Source organism: Pantherophis guttatus, chromosome 1 (assembly GCF_059756535.1).
Source record: "Pantherophis guttatus breed Tessera chromosome 1, ASM5975653v1, whole genome shotgun sequence".
Taxonomy (NCBI): Eukaryota; Metazoa; Chordata; class Lepidosauria; order Squamata; family Colubridae; genus Pantherophis; species Pantherophis guttatus.
In genome coordinates, this window is record NC_142063.1 from 141,921,771 (window position 1) to 141,949,152 (window position 27,382).

Genomic DNA, 27,382 nt, shown 5'->3' on the forward strand with positions numbered 1-27,382 from the left:
TAATCAACGACTAAACATTTTTTTTTATTTAAAAGAAAAATAAATACTGCAGAAACAATAACCAAACATACAAAGTGACCAACATTTGTTAAAAAGTGATGTTCTGCTGAAACAGTTAACTTATTTCTCATTTTACAATACTTAAATACGGAAAGCACTTGCCAGCTTTTTTGTTTGTTTGTTTGTTTTAATACTGCCATAAGCATACCATTGCATCAATCAAAAGTGTTATCACGGTGGCAATAGATCTGGACCTTTCGTGTGGAAGTACTTCAAAAATGAAGCATTGGAGAAAAACGCTGGCTTTTGACAAGCCAGAGAGACCTTCTCGGCAGAGCTCTGCAGTGTCTTCCAAAGCGCAACAACATCTGCAAACTATTTTTGAGATTGGCTTAGTGGATGTAACAATAGTCATCAGTCAGGGAAAAGGAATTTGACAGAATCTGGGTCGCCCAAGTAATGTTTAATGATCACTGTCTGGATATGCTTGCATTAGACCTTCAGGATTAATGCAATATCCTGTTTCCACATGGGACCTGTTAAGGCTCCACCATTCTTTGGGCCCCTCCTCCCCCATTTCCTCAGAGTGCTCATTACAAGTAAACAGAAATGTGTAATAAGAGACGGTCATCCATACGCAGCCATTTCTCTCTCTTTCTCTCTCTGAGATACATTTTAATGGAACTAATTGGAGAAGGTTGGCTCATGTGCTAGCCGAAACAGAAAATACCCAGGACAGAACTGTAGAAAAGGTCATATAACAAAACAGCACTTACTCTCTTACACACAGTGCTGTGGTTGGCCTCCTTCACACTAAAAGAGAGGGTTAGGAGGGCAGTAAGACTAAGCTCCTTTATAACTAACTCTTAGCACCATTTGTTGGATGTTACTCTTCCACCTATGCCATTCTTGTTGCAGACAACTCCTGAAGAAGCCATTGAAATCCAAATTAATTTTCAGCCCATTATCCAAAATGATGGGTCAAGCATGAAGGGAAAGATGTCATATCCAAGATCTGCTCTGAAAAAGAGATTCTTAAAACCCTCTTCCTTATCCATCCGTGTTTTCATAACAATAGCTTTTAAAAAGTGTTTAATTTCTTCCATCACTCTAGTCCTCTCACACAACATATATTTTTAAAGTCTAAGAGCATTCTTCTCCGGAATAACTCTTCCTATTTTTAAGGTTCAACTAAAAGGCAAAGATATATTCTTTGGAAAAAACTAAAACTGCATCACAAGGCCAAAATTCACAATGAAAGGAGTAGGAAAATCTTGACTTTAGATCTGAGAGTATTGTTTAGAATGTAATCAGAATTGAAGTTGGTATTCAAAATAGACTGAAAATAAGCTTCCTCCAGAACATCATTTCCTTGGGTGCTACTTAATCCTTTAGCACATTCAAATAGCTTCATTAATATTTGGTATTTCATCCAAGTAGCTTCAACAACCCTTCAGGATCCATCTTTTCCCACTGATTCCCTACATACTGACCCCTCAAGTACAGTTCTTGCCTACTAAGGGGAAACTGTGGCCTTTAAGCATTGGCATGCCCATACAATAGGCCATTTTCACTGGACACTTCTTGTTGAGTTATCATCTATCCCCCCAAACACATGGTCCTTGGCCATCTTGATTGAGAAATTTGAGTCTTCACATCACTGTACAGCTCTTTGCTTTGTCCTTCCGCAGATCTGTGGTGACTGTGGTGAGTTCTGGCCGGCCTGGCATGTGTGAAATTCGTTTTGTTGCCCTCTGCGACTTGTTCCGCTTAACATTTTTATTAGTTTTGTTCACACAGGCTAGGGTCGCCACATGAAAAATGTCTCGTACGCTGTTTTCGGACTGCAAGGCTGAGCATTCAATGTAAGTGGCTGCTCCAATCTGTTTGGCCATGTTTGCACCCTAGGATGAAAGACAAAGGAGAGGCAAATATTAGCCCTCAGTAAAAGTCAGTTCAAACCTAAACATATTTGCTTTTAGATAGAGCATTTAGCCAAAGAAAAACAGACTCCTACACCTGGATATCATTCATGTGTGGTTAGGACTACAATTCCCAGAATCCCAGCCAGCACAGCCAATTCTAGGAATATTAACCTCAATGAATCTGGAGTTCATTCCACCAATAAAGGCTGATCCTAGTCTTATTGTCCACATCACAGCCTTAAATGATCTTTGACTGCAATTTGGACAGTGGAATCTTTAAGCAGTTTGATAGTCCAACAATAGCCACATTTAAAAAAAAAAAAAAAGCTCTTACTGAACCACAGCCATTTCAAGAGAATGTACTTATAGAGAAGTAACAAGGTCAGATGATAGGCAATAATCATCAGGTCCTAAATTCTGGTTCAATGGTCTGAATGTTTCATGTTCCTCTCAGCAGTCCTACAATGACGTGTCTGTGTGTCCCCTCATTAGCAGAGCTTATGGAATGGATTAGATATGACTGGCAACAAGGAACAGCGAGGGAAAAAAAAGAACTAAAGACTCCTAGCACAATTTTGTACAATATACATAAACCCAACACAGCAGACAGGATACATTTTCCTTCCCATGAGGAGCAAATTGTTTTAACTACTGCGGTACAGACCGCTCTTTATGTAGTAACCAATGTAGGCTTTTGGGTTTGGGATGTCTGCTACCTTTCCCCCTAAATACAAGGTTGAATAGTTCAGCTAGTTTAAATTATGACCTATAGTTGTTGACTTTAAAAACCCAACGGGCTTCAAAAGATGAAGCAAGCCATCCAAATGTGGTGAAGTTAAGCCACCTTTTCTGTTTTCTTAAAGGAATAGGGTAGAACTCCTTGAGCTAAGATTCTGGACAGCAGATGGCATCTTTTTTCATCGCTAGTCTGGTAAACTGGTAAAACCTGTAACCTGACTCTAAAACCACCCATATATGCTTCGACATAGAAAAGTCTAGCATTATACTATGTAGGCAAAGAACAGTGTTTTCTGGAAACCCTCAACTTTCACTAAGCCAGCAATTAATAAGAAAGCTATATGTTGTTTATCAATCAGGTTTATAATTGTATTCCTCTGAGCCGTTTAGTGCCCTAAAGCATCAGGGAGGGGTACAAGCCACTTAAAACTGGAAGAAAAACAAATATTTGACTTTCCTGTTTGGTAATAATGCTTATTTGTTCAACCTGGACAGGGAAAAAAATGTTGTTCAACTAGAAGTTAGAACAGTTTGCATATTCCAGTTGTACAAATACTAGTCTCACTACTGACGTTAGGAACAGTCTCTTGCACTTTGTCACTTTATGCCTAATGGAAATGATCTGGAAGACATTCAGAAACCAAAGGTTGTCGGTTCTTTAGATAATAAGAGCTGGAGCTTTGAGTTGACTCTCAGAAGGAAAGCTGGATAATTTTGTGCAAACTCACATGTTTTGGCAGAAAAATAAATCAAGATAATTAAATGGCTTGTCTCATTACAACTGAAGGGGCAACCAGATAGCTTCTGGATTATCTATGAGAATCAATCTGCAGTGAGAAAGTTAAACTCACCAGCGCTACATGGGAAGCCACAGAGAAGTATTTGTTTCATATGTTATTTTACAAAGCTCCAATTTGGTGCCCACAAAAATGTAGTTCTGAAAGGCATAAGATCCTGGTCATGCTATACACCATAAAGCCCTGATTCAAGGCCGTATGATTCTAGTTTGAAACTACTATCAAGATCAATCCACCTCTATCAACCAAAAAAAGACCCTTCCCCCATTTTATCATAGTATTCATCAATATTGTCAACTGTAGGTGTTTACTCCCATTTATTCTATAGATTCTGTAGAGGAATAAATTTGTTCATAAGACTCAATCCCAGCTTGATAAGTTTAGAAAGCAAACGCTGTGTGAAGAAAAAAAAAAAAGCCCTGATTATTTCCTTGACAATTCAAATGGAACTAATTCTTGTGTCTTCGGGACAAAAATGGTTTCATCTGTATTTAAAAAATAAAATAAAATAGGGAGGACTAAAACATAAGCTATGTTATTGTTTTGCTTCTCTGCTTTTAGCAGGTATCACTTTTGAGATGTAAACACTAGGACAGGAGGGGGGAAATGCCAACATTTCATGTGAAAGTTTTGTGAAAACTCAGCACTGTCTAACAAGTCCTTGTAATGATATTGCCAAGATCTCATCAGATGTGATGGACCTAAAGAAGGTTGACAAATATCCTGAGGATTTGAAGAAACTGAAGACTGGCAGGGAACTATGTTGTTTTCCAGACATAGCTGGACTGCAGCTCCAAACATCATCACTATCAACCATTTGGCTAGGCTTGATGTGATTTGGCATTCAACAACAAACAGAAATCCACATATTGTAAACCAGTTGTATGTCGGCTGAAATCAAATTTTCTTAAAAGTATAATTACTGTTTTCAATGCAGTTTGAATCCATTTGCTTCAGGGAAATGTTTTGGAAGTGGGTTATTTGATGCTTGTGTTAAATCAGATTTAGGTTGATGCAGCTTTATAACAATTCAGAAAAGTTCTCTGCCATCTTCATGGGGGAGAAGGGTGGTAATTCCCAGTTTGAGATATTTGTTAGACGTACTCCCTACTTTTTTTGCTTCTTTAAAGACAAACAGCCGTTTCTGCCTTATTGCTTATCATGACAAAAGGAAATACACATTCAGTTCACTCTTTCCACAAAAGGAAGGAGAACCTTTTAAAGCCAAATGGACTCCTGCCCGGTTTAGCTATCCAGCTTGAGCAACACAGAAAAGAGGGAGGGGGACAGAAAGCCTGCAGTTGTTGATAACATATTCTGTAGATTATACCCTGAGTTATCAAGGGGAGCAAACCCTATTCCTTTTGAAGTGGGTTCTGTTCACACAAAAGCTCTTCCATGAAGTCCTCAGTTGTGAGTAATTGGATTGCGGTAGGATACATGCAAACACATTTCTGCTATTTATGCTGCCTTTATATATTGCATAGCTTGATTTCAACACGAGTTATGGAATAAGCAGCAATGGGTAGGTTCATATTAAGCACCATGACTGGGTTTCACTTAACATGCTAATGAGTGTTGGCATAGCAACATGCAATCATTCACACATAGACTATTTTATTTGAGCTTCACAATCTATGTAGCAATACTAGCATTGTTCAAGTAAGTCCTTCCTACAAAAGATCATCCACTCATGTCGTCTGGTCCAATGTAGAGCCTGTAGCATAGGACTGCCTTCCCTGAGTGAAACCATTAGTCCATTTTGCTAACTGACTGGGCAACATTTCATTAGGAACATTTGGGGAACCTGAAGCTCAAATTTACTCTCCTTCAGGATTTTATTTGCAGCCACCACCAGAATGAATGGGACCAAAATTGTAGACTTTCATTCATGTTTGGGGGAAGTCTTTAAAGGACAATGGGGGTCCATATCCATATCTGTTTCCCAAGCAGAACTCAAAGAAAATGTGCAGCCACCCAAATGAAAAAGACTGTCCACTATTGCACTAATAGTTCAGAGTTCAGCTGGACACTCTACAAATTGAACCTGGGCTTTCTTAATTGCAGGGTGAGCTCTGCAAGTAAGCAATGACTCTACGAGCACCATGAGCCAATAATTCCCATTTTCTGGTTTCATGAAATTCCCAGTGCCTGTAGTAATTATGAATGGTGAAAATCGGTCTGGCATATATATCTGTCTTTACTATACTCTTATTACAAATTCAGTGATGGAAAGCATCATTAGAAAAATCTGAAAGTAATAAGCAAAATATGGAATTGTCAGAACTTACCTGATCATATGACACTGGAGTCTGTCTGTGATTAGACAACTCTACAAGCGTACTAACATCTGTGCGCAGATCGGACTTGCAACCAACCAAAAGCATTTTGGTGTTGGGGCAAAACTCTTGAATTTCTCCTTTCCACTGTAAAAATAAGACATTCATGATCGTGCCATAATAACAAAGTAGAGCATCTTGCATCACTGAGAAGTTTAAAGTGCTAATCCCTATCATGATTAGTTGTATACTTGAAGTGCTATGTAACAGTAAAGCATCCAATTAAAGTATTAAATAGTGTTGGACTGTAATCCTACACACCCTTATCTGTGAGAAAAATCAATCAAAGGTAATAAAACTTTTTTTTCCTGAGCAAACATGCATAGGATTGTAAGGTTCAGCTCTCTTCTGGACTCAAATCATAAATGTCTGCCTTGTGATGTTAGGATGCATATTCAATCATTTTTGCATCATTTACATCACCTGCATGTGAAGATGTCTATCATTTAAATCCTTTTCTTCAAGTCAAATTTATATGAATGCTTAAGTACATATGAACTAGATGTCAATAGCTCCCCCCCGCCACAGACTGAGCTTCTCAATTGCAGATATATAAAAGAATGAAGGTTTAGTACAGTCCATGGACCGTATGTGGTCCCAGTAGCATCCATGGGAAGGTACAGAGGTTTTAAAAAATCAAAGAGTAGTCCCAGCATGGTACATCAATATTGTGTGCTTTGTGTAATAAAAAGAATAAACAGAGTAAGAGTTGGAAGGGACCTTGGAGGTCTTCTAGTGGTGGTGAACAAAGTCCTGTCCCTTTGGTACATGTATGTAAAAAGTGTGGCACTTTGATTGATTTTTTATTCAATTTATATGCCATCCATCACATTATCTTGACTGACTCTGGGTGGCTTACAGTAGTATACTACTGCTTTGCCAAGATCTCCCTTTCAACATTTTATTTTACCTCTGCCTACAGATGTGACCCTAATATCTTTTTCTTCTCATCCTCATCCTCATCCTCTTCGTCCTTTCCCCCCCCCCACAATGTAAAATCTCCCAACCATGCACAATGCCCAATAACAATAGCAGATGGCTCTGAAACAAAAGGGTGTATAAAACCTCATATAGATTTGGAAAAGTTTTTTTTTAAAAAAGCTCCCTAAAAATGAGAAACACGGACTGAAAATTCCAAGGCAGCCCTGTATGATGATGTCATTATACCTCTTTCTTTTGCTCCCCCCCCCCCCCAAAGGGTGCAATCTTGGCTGAGTTTGATCATGCTGTATGTTGGAGGAACAAGCACTTTCTGAAATGGGAATTTTATTTCCCTAACTTTTGCCCCAGGAAGAAAAGTGAAGGATGGCAAGAGGTGTCCACTGTATCATGATGTGATGAGAACTTTTAGATAAGCAGGAGGTTAGAGATATACATGTGTGTGAGAGGGAAGGACAGAAAGTGGGAGAACTAGTCTATAATACCTTCCAGTTTCTTTAATTATCCTTAAGACATATGTACATCCATTAGCAGAGAATATATACATATATATACATGTACATATACATACATACATACATACATACATACATACATACGTATATATTCTCTGCTATTGGATGTACATATGTCTTAAGGATAATGCTATGCTCAGGGTTGAACTCTGAAGCCTTTGATGCTCACTGTATCTAAAAAGCTACCGTCCTATCTTGGTACTACTGTATATAAACTGGGAGCAAATACCACACCTACTAGCTCTGATAATGTTATCTAGTTGGGCAATGAAATGTCTACAAGCAAACAACCAAGCTCAGAGTTCACCAAGGACTCCACACACACACACATAGTAGGCAGGGATGTGTGTTTACGATATTTACATCTAGTATCTATCTATATCTCTTTACTACCTGTCACTACCACCACCAGTGCGTTTTAATGCAGAGTTGTCTCTTATGGTTCACCAAAGATCAGAAGCCATCTTAAGGCGAATGGCCTGTCAGGACAAGTCTTACATGAAAATTAGTGCTGCTAATTTTAAACCCATCCAACTCCAGAGGGCTGAGGAGGAAAGGCTGGCAACATGAAGCTCAGCATCCCCTGAAGATAGCCCAGCTGCCCTGCATTTGAGTCATCACATCAAACCGACAGCACAGATCTAATCAAGGGAGTTTCTGAGAGAGCAAGTTTCAACTGCTCCCTAAATTTCATGTACCGTAATCGTTAGATTAAACTGTGGTCTTAACCTGTGTCACGCACATACACAAAATGCGGTCTGTAAAGTGGGAAAACGGACTTGATTTTTAATATAAAGCAGCTTAGCACCAAGCCTAGGTGTATACTTCCTCCCACTGCAGCAGAAGGTGGAATGTGTTAGATCAGCAGCAATTCTAGAAATGGGCTACATTACAAAATGCGTATCAGCAAGGCAGTGCGGAAACAAAAAGAATGTAATCCAATTGAGTCACAATTAACCACAGAAAAACACTGTTCAGGTACTTCTCGTCTTATCACCATAGTTGAGCCCAACATTTCTGTTGCTAAGCGAAATATTTGTTAATTGAATTGTATACAAGGCCTGGGCAGTTGTTCTTTTAATATATGTAGAAGATTATATGTGCATTCTCCTACTTCTCCCTATAGCTGAAGGTTTGTTTAAAACTAAAGGATACCTAATACACACGAATATATTGCTTTTCCAAATCCTTTACTTCCTGGGATTCCCATCTATTTATATGTAAGGCCTATTGAATATAATAGGCTCAGTTTGCTTGATTACATTCCCAGTAAAAATATATTCAATTGAGGGGGTCATAACTTATAGGAGTTAAGCACTAACATTTCTCTAAATATTTCTTTCTGGAAAGTAATGAGAGATCTACTTTCCATGTAATATATCATGCAAGAGGAACTTGGATGGTGTTGAACTGGAATTCTTCATCATACTGCTCGGTTCAGCTGGCTTTTAGTGCTTTGGGAAGTTGAAATTCAGTATCATCTGGAAGCCACAAAGGTGCTTTTTTTTCTTCAAAAGGCAATTGGGACTGGGTTTTTTTTCCCCTTGAGGAGGAAGAAGAAAATGTTTTGCTTCTCATCCAAGAAGCTTCATCAGTTGTGATGGAAGGGGGATGGAACTGATGAAGCTTCTTGGATGAGAAGCAAAATGTTTTCTTCTTCCTCCTCAAGGGAAAAAAAAACCCAGTCCCAATTGTCTTTTGAAGAAAAAAAAAGCAACTTTGAGACAACTATGACCAGTATTGCTGAGAATCTCAACAGAATATCATCTGGAAGGACACGGGTTCTTAACCATTATCCTGTTGCATTAATAAATATAGGGAAACAGTGTTCTTAGGCAAAAGCATCCAAGAAAACTAGAAAATAATGTTTCATTGTATTTCATTGGCTTGAGATCCCACCTTCATAGTTTTACAAAGGCTTGATTAGATATCCTCCTCCTCTTTATAAATAGCATAGAGAAGAGGAGAATGTTCCGTCTTTTTTAGACAGGTTCTTCAAACAGTGTTTCTTGGTTCCTCCATAATTCAAAGAAATAAAGATGGATCTTTCTAATTTTACTCCCTTTCAATTACATTTCTGTCTGCTCATATCATTTTTGTATCATTTCTTCATTCATCTTCAATTGTTTTAAATAATCATCAAAAGCAGACATTCCTTAGTATGTTTTATTTATTCACATGTTTCCAGTTAGTCTAATACAGGGGTCCCCAAACTTGGCGGCTTTAAGACATGTGGACTTCAACTCCCAGAATTCTCCAGCCAGCCAGTTTAAAGCTGCCAAGTTTGAAAACCTCTGGTCTAATATTATATTAAAATGTTATATGTTAGGAACAAGATAGGCATCGAAATATATGAAATTTGGTGTATTGTCAATTTTTCATAATGTATGAAATGAGAAAAAAGTCAGATCATACTGCAATTAATAGATAAAATTCTATCCAAATCTAACAGTGGTTAATTTGGGGCCTACACTGACCACCTTCTTTGAGTCAACCAAATTAGTTCAGCTTCTGAGTCTTTAATTCATGAGTTATTTATCTGATTTCTGTAGCCACCCATCTGAAACAATGACTCTGGGTGGCACACATCATAAAATATGGAAACAATTAAAAACAAATGTTATATTTAAGAAGGAAAGATGAAGAAGCAATTTACTTTAAGAAGTAAGCAGCTGTACAAAATTCACTATATTAGTCAATTAAAAAAGACATGGGTTGTAATTTGATTAAGAGTCAGATATTAATTTCAGTATTCTCCTCCTTTTGAGGGCAGTGACTCTTTTTGTTGTCAATAAATAGTTTAACAATAAAATTGCTTTACACTAAACCAGAACCAGTGGGGAACCCGTTCCCCTTCAGATGTTCTTCAGCGATAATCTACAGCAGTTCCTATCAGCTTGGCCAATGGTAAGGATGCTGGGATTTTGACAATCTAGTTTTCCAAGATTCAGATTATATGTTCCTCTACTAAGCTATAATTCCTGAGCAACATATAGCTCAAGAGATACTTCCTTGATCCCTTTCAGTACTAAGCTAAATGTTTGAATCCCAAGTAGAGAAACAAAAGTGGATGCCCAATGCTTACCATCAGGAACTGAATATGCTTGAGAAACTGAGGAACTATTCTTCCCCCCCCAAAGAGGGTGAAAATTTGGGTGTGTCTTATACACCAAATGTAGCCCCGCCCAGCCTCTGAAACCTCCGTTTCAGAGGCTGAAAAAAGCCTCTGAAACCTCCGTTTCAGAGGCTGAAAAAAAAAGCCTCTGAATCTGGGATTTCAGAGGCTGAAAAAAAAAGTAAGACACAGAGCTCACAACCAATGAACCTGTTGCTAAAGTTCACCTCTGGGAAAAGCTGATTGGGGGTATTCTGGGAGGCAGATCCACCCCCAATTAGCTTTTTTCTTATTTTCCTCCCCCAAAACTAAGGTGCGTCTTATATTCTGGTGCATCTTATAGTCCAAAAAATACAGTAGATGCTGCATTTTTGCAATCCCCAGCCTGGATGATATATTTAAATATATAAAAATGAAAACAGTAGTGTTTCATAGATATGCACATTTCTAAAACACCTACCTTTTTCAATACGCTGTCAAGAGTTTCTGGACGGCTGATGTCAAAGCAAATTAAGACGGCATCAGAATCTGGATATGAAAGTGGGCGGACATTATCATAATAAGGAGACCCTATTAAGAATAAATTAAATCAGGGTTATACAGTAGAAAAACACATACATATCACAAATGTATGTGCCCCAAGAGTTTTAATCAAGGCACATGACAATCATTTCTAATCCTGTGCTCCCCAAATGCATTAGATTTCAGCTCTGATGACAATGCAACCCAACCCAATTTGGAAAGATTAGAGAACTGTCATATGTCACATGTATCATGATTTCCTGATCCTCAACTTAAAAGTTTCTTTCATCTGTTAGAACAGGGGTGGCAAAGTCAATTTCACTGAGGGCCTCATCAGGGTTGTGTTTGACCTCAGGGGCCCAGAATAGGCATGGCCAGGGTGGGCATGTCCAGCTTGATGTCACTCGTGTTGGGGGCACCTGTGGTGGCCTGAGCACTCTGCCAGAGAAAACGGGCTCTCCTCCTGCAACCCTCTGCCAGCGTGTGGCCCTCCCGAGCTCTGTTTTCGCTGACAGAGGCACCGAGGGCCAGTCCTTCACCGTTTCCAGGGTGGCTCTGCGGGCCAGATCTAAGCATCCCCCAGGCCGGATCCGTCCCCCAGGCCTTGAGTTTGACACCCCTGCATTAGATTCAGTAGAACCCCATATTAAAGGTCATTTCATTTCATTTAGGCTAGCTTCAGATGAAACGGCCACCATCTTTTGAACATGTTTTACATTTACTAATAGAGAAGGAATAACCAGATAGGGTAACCAATGGGCGTGCGGATCCTCTTCAGCCCATTTCTTATGGTTAATGAATAAATGAAGCATGTGCTTACACGGCTACCCAGAAACAGCTCTCACATACAGTTTGGAAGGGAAACAACAATTTGAAATTGTTCTCATCTCTCGGGAGAATTAAAACATGATTAAGCTCACTAAAATCTCGTATACTTATGCCAAGAGAGCCCAGGAGCTGTCTGCCTTCTTTTAAAAGGTCTACAGCTGTAGTAAAATGACACACACCTCTAATTTTCTGTTCCATGACTAATGTAGTAAGATTCAGTTTGTTACCTCAGCGTTTTTCAGAATTTGATTGAATTCTAGATCTAAACACTATATTAGGTTCACTTCAAGTCTGAACCCTAGAGAAATATACGCTCAGCGTTACTTTCGCAATACCCAAGACAGCCTAATGTTCCGAAATGGGAAAATATATACAATGCTTTAGCCTGTTCCCATAAATCCTTCCCAAGCATTATCTCCCTATGACAGGGGTGGCAAATGTGGCCCTTTTACAACCTGTGGACTTAAACTCCCAGAATTCCTGAGACAGACAACCTTTTCATCACTCTGCAGATCTTTGTGGCTGCAAAGACGAGTACTGAGAGATCAGTTGGATGATTAATTAGCTGTACCCTGTTTTCATGTTGAATGGCCATTCATTCATACAGTGACCGTTCAATGGCACTGAACGAGGGGTCCCGCTGCAGCAACCCACAGTCATGTGATTACCACTGGCAACCTTCACTGCCAGCTTCTGACAAGCAAAGTCAATAGGGAAGCTGGCAGGAGGTCACAAATAGCAATCACATGACCACCAGAGGCTGCAACCGCATGGGATTCACCTAATACAGTGTTTCTCAACCTTGGTAGCTTGAAGATGGGTGGACTTCAACTCTGGGGAGTTGAAGTCCACCCATCTTCAAGCTTCCAAGGTTGAGAAACACTGACCTAATACATCAACTGGAACTGCCACAACTGTTGTCATAGGTTGGTGCAGTCATGTGACCCTGCACTTTACAACTTTGTTGCTTAAGTGATGGAGTTGCTGTTACCAGTTGCCATTGCTAAACAAAGACTTTTCCTTGTAAAGCTCTAGGCACTTGCCCCTTTAGCTTGTCACAACTTGTGACCCAATAATACAACCACCAGAAACTCAATAAACAACTCATTTATGTTTCCTGCCTATAACTGGTATCAACCTTTTGTAGAGACGTCTACAAAAAGAGAAAAACTCACTTGGATCAAAGCCATCATTCACTTAGCTGAGCATCCCATCTCCACCGATTGGGCAACAAGAAGCAATGTGTTTGGAGACACAGACGATAGGACTTTTCTGCTGAAGCTCAGCAATTAAAGTCAATCAGAATAGAGCTCGAAGGGACCTTGAAGGTCTTCTAGTCAAGCAGGAGACCTTATACCATTTCAGACAGGTGGCTATTTGGTATTTTCTTGAAAAACCGCCAGTGACGAAGCACCCACAACTGCTGAAGGCAAAGCTGTTCCACTGGTTAATTGTTCTCACTGTTAGGAAGTTTCTCCTTAATTCCAGGTTGCTTCTCTCTGTACAGTTGACTCTATACAGTCATCATGATAACACTGATAGAATTATCAGGCTACCCACAGCTTTGCGGGTCACCAGATATGCAGCAAGGGTGTAACTAAGTCCCTACACTAACTACAGTTATCTGGCCACAGTCGCCATAAGTCTGGCCTGCCTTTATATGTAACTATTAATTTTCTCCATCCTATCTGTAGGGTCACTTCCATCATACATCAGTAAAAGAATCCTTTGGAGCACCCGCAGTTTAATGACCTGCTCAAATCTATGGTAGGTCATTAGAGAGAATTGGTCTTCTGGAATGCAGAACTCCACATCGCCTCCAGCCACACTGTCTTTGCAAGCAGCTCCCATGAAATTTAAAAGCTTGCTAGAAACTGGCTGTTTCTTAAAGAAGTCAATGGCTTAAGTATTTTTAAATGGTTGAGTGGTCTCTCTCCCAGGAATCTGAAGAATTAGACTGCATCCTTAAAAACACATTTACTCCTGCTTATCATTAACCTGCCACAAAACGGTGCAGAAACGAAATGTCCTTTTGTGGAGCTCAATCAACCAGCAGGATAATCTGTTCCATACCTCTCTCAGATCCTTTTTCTTAAAAAATAAATAAATAAATGACAATCAGCATATGGTGATTACTGCATATGCTCAGTCCTAGACCAGCTATATTTTATTTCCTGATGGATCCTTATTTTTCCTTATTTATTTATTTATTTATTTGTATAGCACACCCTAGGGTTTTTGAGAGCCAGCCAAATCTTAGCAGGGATGGTGCCGGGCTGACTACCAGGGGGTCTTCTCTTGGCAGACATTCTCTATCAATGTGCTGGAGAGTTGGCTGCATACTGTTTGCTGGAAGATGACACACAAACATTTGGTGATCAGATCGCCTTTGGCTCTGGGGGAACGAGCAATGTTTAATATTTTAAATCTGCAGCATGCTGCAGATGAGTTAGGGGTTGTATAAAATGATAACTGAGCAGGATAAAGAGGACTCTGCAAAATGCCCCCCTCCCTGCTGTTTCAGGGTGTTTAAGGTAAACAGCAAAAGGAACTCATCTGGGGGGAAAAGGGCAGCTGGACCAGAAGGAAGGAATTTGAGGAATGCTGCTTTTGAAGGAAACAGGAACATATGGAGCAAAGCCCCAGCCAGGAAAAGCTGATCTGCAATTTCCTTTCAAGTTTAATTTTGGGCCTATGTATTGATTGGATAAGGTTGCTCCTGGACATAAGCTAATATATAAGGCACCACTCCCATTGTGGGAATCGAATGCTCAACAAGCTTAGGGGGGGCCAAAAGCCCTACTAAGCAGGTATATACAAAAGTATGAAGGCTATTGGTTAACACATTGTAAGCCACCCTGAGTCTCCGGAGAAGGGCAGCATATAAATCGAACCAATAAATAAACAATAAATAAATAAGCTAAAGCTCTAGAGGAAGAAGAAATTTCCTTAGGGTTATTTTTTTGTACATGACACAATTCCATTAAGTCAATGGCTTAAGTATTTTTAAATGGTTGACACTACAAACACTACATACAATGAGGACAGTTGATGGCAAAATTTTCTCATCATTTCTTGTAGTATTACTCCAGGTTTTGGATTAGGGAACAGAGAAGAGGTACCCCAAAAGAGAAACATATGAAATTGGACATCTCAAATGACCTTCTACAAGATGTGTATTTATACTGTCAACACCAGAGCTAACTTTTATACGGGAACAATAAACCTGTAGCATCTCACTGCTGCTTCACTGGCTCCTGCTGGAACCTGGCAACATGGCCAAATACTTCAGAGGTAGAAGAGTTATTAATGCAAGAGGGTTGCTAAAGAGAAAAATATGACCGCATCTGCACTTTCCCCAAAGCTAGACTTTCAGATGCAACTTCTAGAGTGACTTATCCCAAATCTAGATGTTGTCCAGATGTGTAGACAATTCCCAGAATTTTCAGGAATGATCAAGCTGGCCAAAGAATTCACATCTAGGAAAGAAAGCCTATGCCAAAGTAACTCCAAAGGATCCTACCACATTACAATTCTTAATGTTTCATAGCCATTAAACATCTGTGGAATAATGTATTTATTTAAAGCTTTAATGTGAACAGTGAGACAGACAACATGCCCATCTCTATTTTATGACCTGACATGCTAAAATATAGCCCTCACCCCAAAAAAGTTATTTACTCTTGGAGGATACAGATTGTCTTAAATCAAATGAGATTATTTGTCCATCTAAACCAGGGGTGGGGAACTATGATCGTTTTATGATCTGTGAACTACAACTCCCAGAATTCTTAAACCAGTATAAATTGTAAAAGGGCCATAGTTCCCCATTCCAGATCTAAAGAACCATAACTAACCCTGCTTAGCACAAATTTATCGAGGACATCTTGCCAAGTTCTTTTCTATAATATGCCACCAAATTCTTTTCCCTGGGATATGAAAGTTGAAGTCTTTTGCAATTAAGTTAGTGCTGTACTGACCCTACTTTTAAGACAAAAATGTTCTTGTCTGGTCCTTCCTGAGATATACTCATCGGGCACCTGCAACTGACATACTACAAATGCTTATATTGTATTCAGATGCACTGTCAAACCATGGTTTCTTGTGACGAACTCAGCCTCGAAGTGGCCTCGCATGTCTGTTTTTCAGTAGTGTAGTTGTGAAAAGTTTCTGCTGACCTTTCCTGAGCCATAATCAGAGAGCAGAAGATCACTCTTTGCTCCTACCAAGGCTTTCTCTCAAGAAAAAGGCACAAACTGTTGGATTTGGCCATTACAATCTGCTTTGCATACCTTTAAAACAGGAGTGAAATGCTCCCGGTTCGGACCAGTTCGGTCGAACCGGAAACAATGGCGGCCGGTGGTTCGGAGACCCGGGAGCGATGGTGGTGCAAGGCTCCGCCCACCCACCCAGTCATCGATACTTCCTGGTTTTAACCAGAAAGTAACCTGTTTTTTACCCTCTGCACATGCGCAGAAGGGTTTGCACTTCCAAACCGGTTGGGAAGGTAAGTAGATTTCACCCCTGCTTTAAAGGACAAAGTCACTGATCCCACCTGCCCTCTCCTGATAAAAGAGCCTTTAAGCAACATACCTAAAACTCAATATTAGATATATTTTACCTGGCAAGGCCGTAGATTGGCGACCATTAATTAGCTGGCCAAAATCTGAGTTATGCTTTTATGGCACACCTACTGTCAGTTAAAGAATGTAACCATGATCACAGATTTTTAAGCTGATATTCCAACACCACTGTTCTTTCAAGTGCAACCCACTGATAACCAGATATTATGCTTTATCATCATGCTTTAAAAAAACTCGACTAACTTCGGGGAAATGCACAATATTTTAATTTCCGACCTACAGCTATTGTGTAGCTCTTAGCATGGGTGCCACCTTCTCTTCTCAACATTCTTGAGACAGGCCCGGGCATGATGAACCCTTAACTTCTAAGGTTCATTAAACTTTGGATAGAGATATTGCTTGCATAAGAGAAGAATGAAGCACCTCGCCCCAAAAATATAATAACAATTCTTTAGACACATACCTAAGTGTTCAGTCATCACCCAGGAGATTTACACACCATATATGTACATGTCTATGAATGATATACTGATACGCTAGAGTCACCTTATTTAATTATAAATTTGCTGAATCCAACGATAGTGGAAACCAATCGGGCGTCCTTATCTGGGAAAAAATGTGAGGGAATGCCTGAGGAATGTTACTGTATGCTGCATCTTTTAAGAATATATAGTTACATTTTGCTTCCCAAGAAATGTATTTTTTTTTTAAAAGCCATCTTTTATCTCTGCCCAAGTAAGTCAGCAGTTAGGAACAAAAGCATCAAGATGGAATTCAATAGGGCATTTTTACTTAGCACAAAATCCTCAGAGCTGAGGAATCTTGAGAATGTGTGCTAAATCTAAAAAGTCTCTTTTCAAGAGAACTCAATAGCAGTCTGTTCAATCTTTCCCCAAGATGGTTTAAAGAAACCTGAAACCCTGCCCAAAACAGAGAAATGGCACAGATTGAGTAGATCACTGTACATCCGATGAATATTTGGATTCAGAATGTATTACATCAATGAAGTTCACAAAGATTAGGAATCTGTGTTCAGTGTTGATATGGTCTTCTGAGGTCAAAGTTTACTGCTGAGAAGCTAACATTCCATGTCAAGCTTGCCTCCTTAACACATTTGTTTCAGTAATCATTTGGGGAAGGGGTGGGGTAGGGGGTTGCTCTAGGCAAAAATCATTCTCTGTCCAATCTACATCATATACTATAGACCCATGATGACGAACCTATGGCACACGTGCCACAGGTGGCACATGTAGCCATATCGGTGGGCACGTGAGCTCAGCTCCGGCGCACGCATGATTTTTGAGCCTTCTGGGCCCACTAGAAGTAGGGAAACAGGCTGCTTTTGGGCTCCAGAGGGCCTCCAGTGGTGGGGAAGGCCGTTTTTGCTCTCCCCAGACTCCTAGAAAGGCTCTAGAGGCTGGGGAGAGCAAAAAACGGGCCTACCATGCCATCGCGTGCCAGGAGTGGGGGGAGGGTTGCACCCGCAAGCGAGGGGGCAGGGCGCATAGAATTATGGTGTGGACATGCGCATGCGTGACCCCCCCCACACTCCTGGCACACAATCACTGCTGTAGACTACTACTGATGGCAAAAAGGTTAGCCATCACTGCTGTAGACTACTTATTACAGGTAGTCCTCGCTTGCAGTTCATTTAGTGACCTTTCGAAGTTATAATGGCACTGAAAAAAGTGACTTATGGCCATTTTTCAGAGTTACAACCATTGCAGCATCCCCACGATCATGTGATCAAAATTCAGATACTTGACCATACTTGATTCATACTTAGGACCATTGCTGTGTCCCAAGGTCATGGGATCCCCTTTTGCAACCTTCTGACAAGCAAAGTCAACGGGGAAGCCAAATTCACTTAACAACCCTGTTGCTAACATATCAACTGTAATACATCAACAAGCTAGAATTTTCAACGCATTCTGTAATATTTATCAATTATTTTATCCGTTGAAACTGTTTTATCTAATGCTAAATTTTAGATCAGATTTGTACTTTGCTGTTTGGATCTTTTGGTCATAAATAAAGTTACTACCTGAACAATTTTTGATAGTGAAAGTTATCCATAAAGGGAAGGGAGGCAAGGAAATGTGTCGTGGCATCACAGCACAAACTCTGTTCTTTATGTATTTGCATGACAAGTTGCAACACAAATGCGAGAGAGCAGATCTTATGTCACAACATCACAACATGCATTCCATAGGTTGATATCCTTGTTATTAGGAAAGGACACTTAGGCTTCTCTATAGCTGACACCTTGATTCCACTTGTCAATCTGACGTGGCTAAATGCAGGTTCTCTAGCTTCATCCCAACCATTTCTCACCCAGGTTTTCCTTCTTGCTGCCTGATGAAAGTTTCCCTTCTTGCCTGATCAAGATTTCTAATAAACATTCAAAAGCTTGTCCATCATTTTAGGACCATTGAAAACTTGGTCTAATAAGCACAATTGCAAAAGCACTTAGACTTATATACCACTTCACAACATTTTACAACCCTCTCTAAGCTTATTACAGAGTCAGCATATTGCCGTAGCATATTGGGTCCTCATTTTATTGATCTTGGAAGGATGGAAGGTTGAGTCAACCTTGAACCGGTCAAGATTGAACTGCTGGCAGTGGGTAGAGTCAGCCAGTAATATTGCATTCTAACCACTGCGCCACCACTTTTAATTTTAAACACAAAATGTAAAATGAGCACTAAGACCAGCAGAAAATACCATTGCTGCAGAAGTAGCGCATTATAGTGTAACAGTAACTTGTAATAACTGTTGATCACTATTTTGATCAGGGATCTGCCACTGATGTAGGAATGGAAGGTTGACCCATTGCCTCCAGTACCAGTTCCCTAAGCTGAGTGGTGATAAATTTATATACTTATCTCCCAGATGTCATTCATGAAAAAGCTTCTTAACCTCAATTAAGTTATCATGGGTGGTTTTTATAATCAAATGTAGCCCATATAACAATCCTGATTATTGCAAAGGAATCAGATGGTGTTCACCATATCCTTTTCAGGAAGCAGAAAGAGTTACCCAATTTGGGTTTATTAAGCCCTTTCTCCAAGACTATATGATAACATTTTGGAAGACTGACAATCCATAATGATTAATATTTTATCTGGGAAACTACTGGCTAATTGCTAATCTGATCAAGAAGATGAAATGTTCCCTGAAATTATACAATATTTGCAGGCTACTCCAACATTCCAAAAGGCCACAGAATGTTTCAGAAGACAAATTACTTTGACCTATGATAACATTCTTTGAGGATTTATGGGAATTGAAATTCAACCTATCTAGGAAGACTATGTTTGGATTACCCTAGTAGATTAATATCAAAATCAATTAATCTGAAAGTTGTCAAGGCCCCTTGGTATGCCATCATGTTTTTCTTGTAATTAAACTTAATCAAAATTCACATATTAGCCACCTTCAATGTCCTATGATTTAGCACTAGGTAACTAATGGATAGGCTATTTAACATAAGAAAAAAACCCAGTAAACATACATATGATTTTCATTGGATTCCCCCTTTCAGGTGCTTTGAATTCTTAATAAAGTATAGCAAAATAAAGCTGCTAAAATGAGTTCATTTTCTGTGGCAACAAGCTGTATAATAAGACTATGGAAGAATAAATAATTTACTGCAAATTATTTTCCAGTAACTGCAACAAGGAAGAGAGTCATTTATCCAATCTGGCTAGCACACTTCATGTGCAATTTAGATTAATGAGACAATATTAGAGTGCTCTCTAATATTGGTGGGTACTTTGTGGAGTGTAAAATTAATACATTTTAATACAGTTCACAGGTGTTTTTTTTCCTCTCTTTTTGGTACCTTTGTATATCATGTTGACTCCTCATAACTGCCTGGGCAAAGCTTGCCAGTTTTCTGGCAAGATTTTGGAAGTGGTTTGCCCTTATTACCTTCCTAAGGTTGAGAAAAAGAGTGATGGACCCAAGGTCACCCAACTTGGGCCAAGAACTGAAGGTCTCCTAGTTTCTAGCCTGATGCCTTAACCATTACACCAAACTGGCTCTCATCTAACAGCATATCAAAAGTCAAGATTGGCAACTTTCAACCTCAGGGTTGTATGCAACTCCATTTTTTGTGGGGGAGTCTCCTCTGAGCAAGATAACACAATTCTGCACAATTTTGAGTTGGGAAATAATGAGAACCTTAAAGTAAGATATAAAAGAGGCAGAAGATGGTTTAAAAATAAACAATAGCATTCCCATAAAAAAAAATCAAGGTCACCCAGATGAATAATGGAGCCTCGTCAACTTTGCTATAGATATATCTCACCACACTTGGTCTCTAAAGGATTGCCCACCCCTGTCGGAAGTGGTCAATCCAAGTCAGGAGCACATAATCAGAAGCTGGGTTCCACCTTGATGGGAAGAGAGAGTTGTTAGGCTGCCTGTTCACAGTATAGATGTTTTTACACTGAGAGCATATACACTAAAGACAAATTCTTTGTGTGTCCAATCACACTTGGCCAATAAAGAATTCTGTTCTGTTCTATTAAGCATGTCAGAATACCAGTGCTGCCTATTCCCTAATTTACTAGATCTATGACACAAAAACACTGTGAAGGCTGGACTGCACTCTCTCACATTTTAAAAATGAGACTTTGGCTTTCACAAAAATGGCTCTAAAGCAACTCTATTGGTTTCCATTTGAATGTTTGCAATCCCAGCAGGTGTTGTGGCCCGTATGCGGCCTGTGCAGCTAGTAGCTAGGGATAGATTAAAGCATAAAACATTCAGATATTTATTGTACTTGTTGATTTCTAAACCTTTCCACGAATTTTAACCCCAAATGGATAGATTTGGTCAAACAGCAATTAACCCCTGTTAATTGAGAACACTGCTCATTCAGGAATGCTCATCCCAAATGTACAGTGAAATAAAGCAGACCCACTCACTTAATGAGAACACAAGAGGCTAAGTCATATTGAAATGTTTTGGGAGCCTCAACTAAACATTTGAAGGATGAGACTACCCAAGTGGTATCATTAAAAGTGAGGCATTATTTTCTGGAATTGTGTAGACTAGTTCTGGTAGACACGAAGTCTATAAAAATTCACTGCATTTTAGCAATTTACTTAGTTGTATGCTGTAAATAAAGTACATAATGGAACATCACATTTTTCCCCCATACATAAACTCATACCAACTTTGGGATTTCCCAATGGGAAATTGTCCTTTTGTTCTTTTTATTCTGTTTTGCCCCAATTATCATCTATAGTCAAGCAAGCATTTCCCCTATGTGGTTAACAGGGTTGATCATGTAGCCCTTTAGATGCTGAAAGCCAATTTCTTAGCCAGCACAGCCAAGTGATAAAGATGACGATGAAAGTTGGATTCCACTATGAGGATCAAAGGTTGACTACTTCAGACCATTATATTGATATTTATCATTACTCTGATGTTTGAGATGTGTCCTACTCAAGCAGTCAGACTTTAATGCAAAGTTTATGCAGTTCAAAGTAGGCCTAGATTGTGACTTGGAGACATGCTGCAATCCTATAATCTCTAGATGAGAATTAGTCTAGCAAACAGAACAGTCCTTTCCTCTATAATAGGCTTGCAAAAGATATGCTAATCTTTAACGAAGATGAGAAGGATAATATCAGACTAAGGTTTCTCTACCCAGTAATTCACAGGTGTGAGTAATACAGATGAAGATTATTCCCCCCCCCTCCCGAGTTATAGCCCCTGCTTATTGTGCATCTAAAAAATACCAGAGGGCAGTGTAGAAGAGATCTTAGGACACCGATGAGCAAAAGAACTCAAGATACAGAAACATAATAATTAAGAGTCAAGGCAATCCCATGAAAGTTTTTGAAGTCTGTTTCATCATATCCTGTTGGAATTGGAAGGCTATGTTTGATTCATGCCAGGAAGAAATTGTTCTATTTTGTTTATAAAAATGCTGGGATAATTAACCCAGTAAATGCCGGGTTTTTTAAACTGTTAATTCTCTTCGCCTCCAGCTAATAGGGCATCGGGCCAAGAACAGTGGGAACCACAGCCCAAAATATCTAGGCAGCTGATACTTGACAACCAATTTATAACTCCAAGAATAACTAAAATATGTCAGTAGGAACCTAATCTGAAGTAGTTTGCTTAGATTTAGAATAAGGCCCATTGGGTTTAATGGAATTTAATTCTCACTCATCATTAAGTGTAAAAACAAAATGTTTCTACAGACCACCCTAAACATGTACCATAGTTTAGGAGATCACCACCTTTGAATAAAAGCACAAATTCTGAGATTTTTGTGTTAATTTTCCTTCAGTGCCCTTCTCCATTTCATGCTCATTCTCCTGCTATGGGGCGGAAGGAGAGAATTTAATTTTGCTCTATCACAGTGGAGGGAGAAAATCAGCACACATTCCTCTGTAGGGGGAGGAGGAAAGAGAAAGGGAATCAGAGCTGCGGGCCTCCCAGCTGTCATCCACATCTGGAAGCTTGCATTCCAACGATGCCAACAGCAGTAATGTGCTGTGAAGATTGCTAAAGCAGAAAGGACTTAATTGTGGTGTCTTCAAAAGAGCTGTAGAAACGTTGCCCAATGTACAAGACAAGCAGACTTGCCATTTGGGGCTTTTATTAACATCCTTTCCCCATCGGACCATTCTTTGTGCCACAATGTGATTTCATAACGTTGCTTCCTGCAACCGGCAGACAAACATTTGTTCTAATACTTAAAAGTGTTTTTAAAACCAGAAAGAACTTTGTACTTTGTGTGTTAGGCTGTAAAAGAGGCATCTTCTTCAGCAACTCTTTGGGTTTCTTTGCCCTGGAAGAATGCTAACCCACTGGGTGGTCTTATACACACACCAGGCTTAAGGCAATACAGGCAAGAGTTCAGATTGTCTCGCCATTCATTCTCATCATTCTGTACCCTTCTTTGCCTCCCACCCCTTGCCTTCTTCAGTAGCATCTTTTTTTAATCATCATAAATGACAGTGAACCAGGAAGATTTTATTTGTTCTGTACGCAGGATTTTATAGGTCTCATCTCAGTGGTTGGATTTATATATAAAATCAGTCAGAAGAGAGGGTGAGAGAGAAGTAACATTCCTTATGGCCTTAGAAGAGGCTTCTAAGCTACTCTGCTAATTACATCACCCGCATATAAATTTAATAAGTAAAATACTAAAAGGAACAGATTCCAACATTCCCTGGTTTTGCTCTTTATGGAATGCTGTGCTTGAATGAATTTCATTGCTAAATGGAGATGATTTTATTAGGCCATTACAGACTCTAGGATTTGCAGTGGTTCCTGAGAATACAAAATCCAGCCACTTCTTTTAGAAGATAATTTAGCCTTATGCAAGTCCTGAGGGGCAACAGTGTATCTGTGTACATTGCTTCTAGCATCTATCTCCTTGCAAAGTTCATTGCAAAGCTCTTTACAGATTTGGCCTGAAGGTCCAAAAGAAGTTATAAATTTGCTCTATATTTACATGAAATATACTCATTTAGCAAGAGATCATAGTGGAAATAAATATATACCGTGTTTTCCCCAAAATAAGACCCTATCTTATATTATTTTGAACCCTGAAATAAGCGCTTGGCCTTATTGCCATGCGCTCAAAAGCCCGATTGGGCTTATTATCAGAGGATGTCTTATTTTAGGGAAAATAGGGTATGTATGTATGTATGTATGTATGTATGTATGTATGTATGTATACAACCACCAGAAAACACAGATTATTCTCTTTATACGATTATTGTCTCAGTCTCTCAGAAATGATTCACTTTTTCTTTAATTTCTCCCACCATCTCAACGTTATTGCCTTAGGATGGAACATGGGCTGAGATGACAGTATCTGCAAACCTAGCATTAAATCACAGAATGGCCTAGCGGAAAGGCAAAGTCTCAAGAGGATGATTTATGGGGCAGAAAATTCATTTGGAGGACTGCGTGACAATCTGGTGCACAGCAGAAGGGGGGAAACAGCAATGGTTTCCAGTGCTGCAATTTAGCAAGGTGGAGGGCAAGGAAAGAGAAGGACCATCATTCAGAAGTACAGACAATGGACGCTAGAGGCCCATGGTTCAAACTCTGATATCCCTATTTAGGGTGGGAATGATTTTTGTTTGAAAACCATAGGATCATTGCTAGCCAATTCAAGCTATGTCGATCTGTCTTGCTAGAAAACAACGGTTCCCAGACTTGGCAAACCAGACTTCAGGATTCCTGGGCCTACTTTACTTTAAGCAGCAACTAAAAGTGACCAAATTATATCAGGTACACAACAATAATGGCTCAGCTGAGAGGAAATCCTGTCATTTATTTTCCTCAATAAACCTTACAAACTGACGTGACCTGAATATGACAATTTCAAGTCTACATCCAAATTATTAGAGATCCCAAGACAATTTTTACAGAATAGCCCTTTTCTTAACTGTTGGTTAAACAACTGGAAGGTATAAAGTTTGTTCAGCTGCTGAAATTCAGCAACCCACTCCTCAATTCTCTATCTTGTCACTACCCCTTTTCTAGAATTACCTAACTGGATCTTGAACTACACTCAGGCATAAAACTCACGTTTGCCTTTAAACTTCTTTCAGCTTTTTGTCAAATTCCATTTCAAAAGCTTTTCCACCCCCTGCTGGATATATTGTCAAATCCTCCAGGGATTACACCCCCGTGCCAAAATCACCTCATATCCACTAAGTGAAGGACTTCCTACACATTTTGCGGTGGAGAGTATTTGGGGGAAGAAAATATGTGGGAAATGCATGCCGAAACGGCAGGGGGAAAAAAATTCAGCAAGAAACACGTACACCCCCCTCTCCAATCTATGCTGGCATATGTGTATTTACTCATTTTCTTGCGGCTGTATAAATTACATATTACCAGAAGGAGAACACATGCCGGCTCCCCCCATCCGTGGAGGCAAATATTAAAAAGAATGGCTCACAATAGGCCAGTATAACCTTCTCCCATCTGTTCAGCTAATTACCCTAAGACCCTTGAGAGAATTAAAAATAAGAGGGAAGGGAGGAGGGGAAGTCAGGTAAACATGATGGAAGCATTAACCACACTGCAGAAAGAGTTACAATTAAAACAAAGGAAGGAGGGAGGAGGGGACACAATACTTTATGTCAAAATCTGACACATACACACAGACACGTACATATCCCTCTGAAAAAGGCAGCTTTCTAGATGGCAAGTAATTACTTCATCAACAGGGTGTTAACAGAGGTTTGAGTGAAGCCTTATAATTACGACACAAGGCAGCTATGAGTCACTGGAATGGCATGGAAACAGAAGGAGAGAATTCCTGCTACACAGTTAGGCTCTTACCCGAAGTGTCCCAGAGACTGAGCTCTATCCTCTGCGTGTCTATTTCAAAACTGGCGGTGTAATTCTCAAACACAGTGGGCACATAATTCTAGGCAACAAAAGAGAGAAGAAAAGTGTTATGGTCGCTTGAAAGTGAACACCACATCGCTTTTAACGTTTTTTTTGTTTCTCCTTCTGGAAGATTCAAAGACTTGGAAAGGAACACAAATCTTTCCCGGAATCTCTCAGCCACCGGCCATGCCTTTAATTCTATACCACTTTCCCTTATGTATGTACATTGCGGCATCAGGCTCTGTTCACCTCCCTCCAACCAACTTTATACTTCTCAGATCTTGAAAGTCCACCCAGCCTCTCAGGTTGTTCACGCTTGGTCAAAGGTCAGGACAGATGGGACTAATAGGAGTCATTCTTCAAAACGTTTCGTGGGCACCAGCTTGGGGAAGGACAAATTAAAATGGATTCCGTTCCTGAACGAGGAATCTTGCCTCCTTTGCAGTAGCAGATGGGGCAGTGGTCTGGATGCCTTCCCCCCCCCCCATTGTTCTTTCCTTTCCCATCCCTCACAAAATATCTTTTCAGGAGAGAAAGATACAATAAGTGTAGCTTGACAAAGTCCTGCTAAGAGTTTTTCTGCATGCACAAGTATGCTTTAAACAGAGTCTTGGGGCTTCACCCCCTTACTTAAACAAGTTAAATGTACTAAATCAAGGGGCCAGGGTTCTACTAAATTTAACTCAATACATAAGTTCAGCAAAGCTTTACTCAGAGCATGGTTTCTAAAGAGTGGAGGAGGGATAAAGGACAGAGGCTAGAAGTTGCGGGCATCCAATCCATTTCCTCACTAGTGATTTATAAGGCAATGAAGCAGTCCGGGGCTAATATATCAGCCAAGGAGACAGGCTTTATGTCACCACCGGGGTGGCTGGGTGACACTATCAATCACGAGCGAGGAAGCGGCTTTAATCCGGACAGCACAATCGGGATCGAGAGCTACACTAAAGTCTCTCAGAAGAAAGACTTGGAGAGGAGCTTCATTGAAAAGCTGAGATCCTGACGATCGCAGTCTCCCCCCCCCCCACATCTTCACTATCCCCAACCCGGGTTCGGGGCAGGCTAATTTCTCGACCGTGGGATCCGGATCAGGTCGCATTTCTTTTGGCATTTCTCGTTAACCGAGCGTCACGAGAAACCGTTCCCCAGGAAATCCCAGCCGAACCGATGCTTTAAAAAAAAAAAAAAAAAAAAAAAAACTTCGAGAGGGATCCCCGAGGTTGGCGGGTGGCAACTTACCTCGGGAAAGCAGTCCTTGGCAAAGACGTGAAGCAACGCCGTCTTCCCACATTGCGTATCTCCCACCACCACTATTTTGCACTTCACATTCTGATTAGGGTCCATGATCGATTTGCTGGTTAATTTCTGGCTAGCTCTTCTTTCCTTCATTGAGATGTCCGTAATCTTTTGATTTCCTCCTCTCTCTCTCTGATTATAAAAAAAGAAAACCAACAACCACGCAAGTTACCAGTTTCGAGGAAGGGGGCGGGGGTGGGGAGACGATCCAAAGCGCCAAAGGAAATCTCCTGCCAAACAAGGGCGCTCGCTCGCCGATCCTTTGAATCGCAGCTATTCCGGCTCCCACCTCTCCGGCGCCGGATCCTAAGGCAAACTGCTTTGTTTCACTCCGCCCTGCCGGAATTTATATGCCCCGCCGCCTTCCAATCCGAGGCTCAAGGAAAGAAAGGAGCGAT

General features: G+C 40.1%; 1 protein-coding gene across 1 annotated transcript; it reads right to left on the reverse strand.

Annotated features, from left to right (window-relative positions):
- Positions 1 to 27,372, reverse strand: RND3 (Rho family GTPase 3). The gene is made up of 5 exons (XM_034424959.2): positions 26,928 to 27,372; positions 25,638 to 25,725; positions 10,829 to 10,938; positions 5,752 to 5,886; positions 1 to 1,904 (listed from the first exon to the last, which is right to left on the reverse strand). The coding sequence occupies exons 1-5, from the start codon at positions 27,075 to 27,077 to the stop codon at positions 1,653 to 1,655; spliced, it is 735 nt and encodes a 244-aa protein (XP_034280850.1). The 5' UTR covers positions 27,078 to 27,372; the 3' UTR covers positions 1 to 1,652.
- Positions 27,373 to 27,382: the final 10 nt, after the last annotated feature.

Excerpts from the sequence above, each read along its gene's own strand:
- RND3 (XM_034424959.2), bottom strand. The coding sequence starts at position 27,077 with ATGAAGGAAAGAAGAGCTAGCCAGAAATTAACCAGCAAATCGATCATG. Across the intron at positions 25,726-26,927 it reads CCAAGGACTGCTTTCCCGAG|AATTATGTGCCCACTGTGTT; the intron begins GTAAGTTGCCAC and ends TTTGTTGCCTAG. Across the intron at positions 10,939-25,637 it reads CAGTCTCTGGGACACTTCGG|GGTCTCCTTATTATGATAAT; the intron begins GTAAGAGCCTAA and ends TATTCTTAATAG.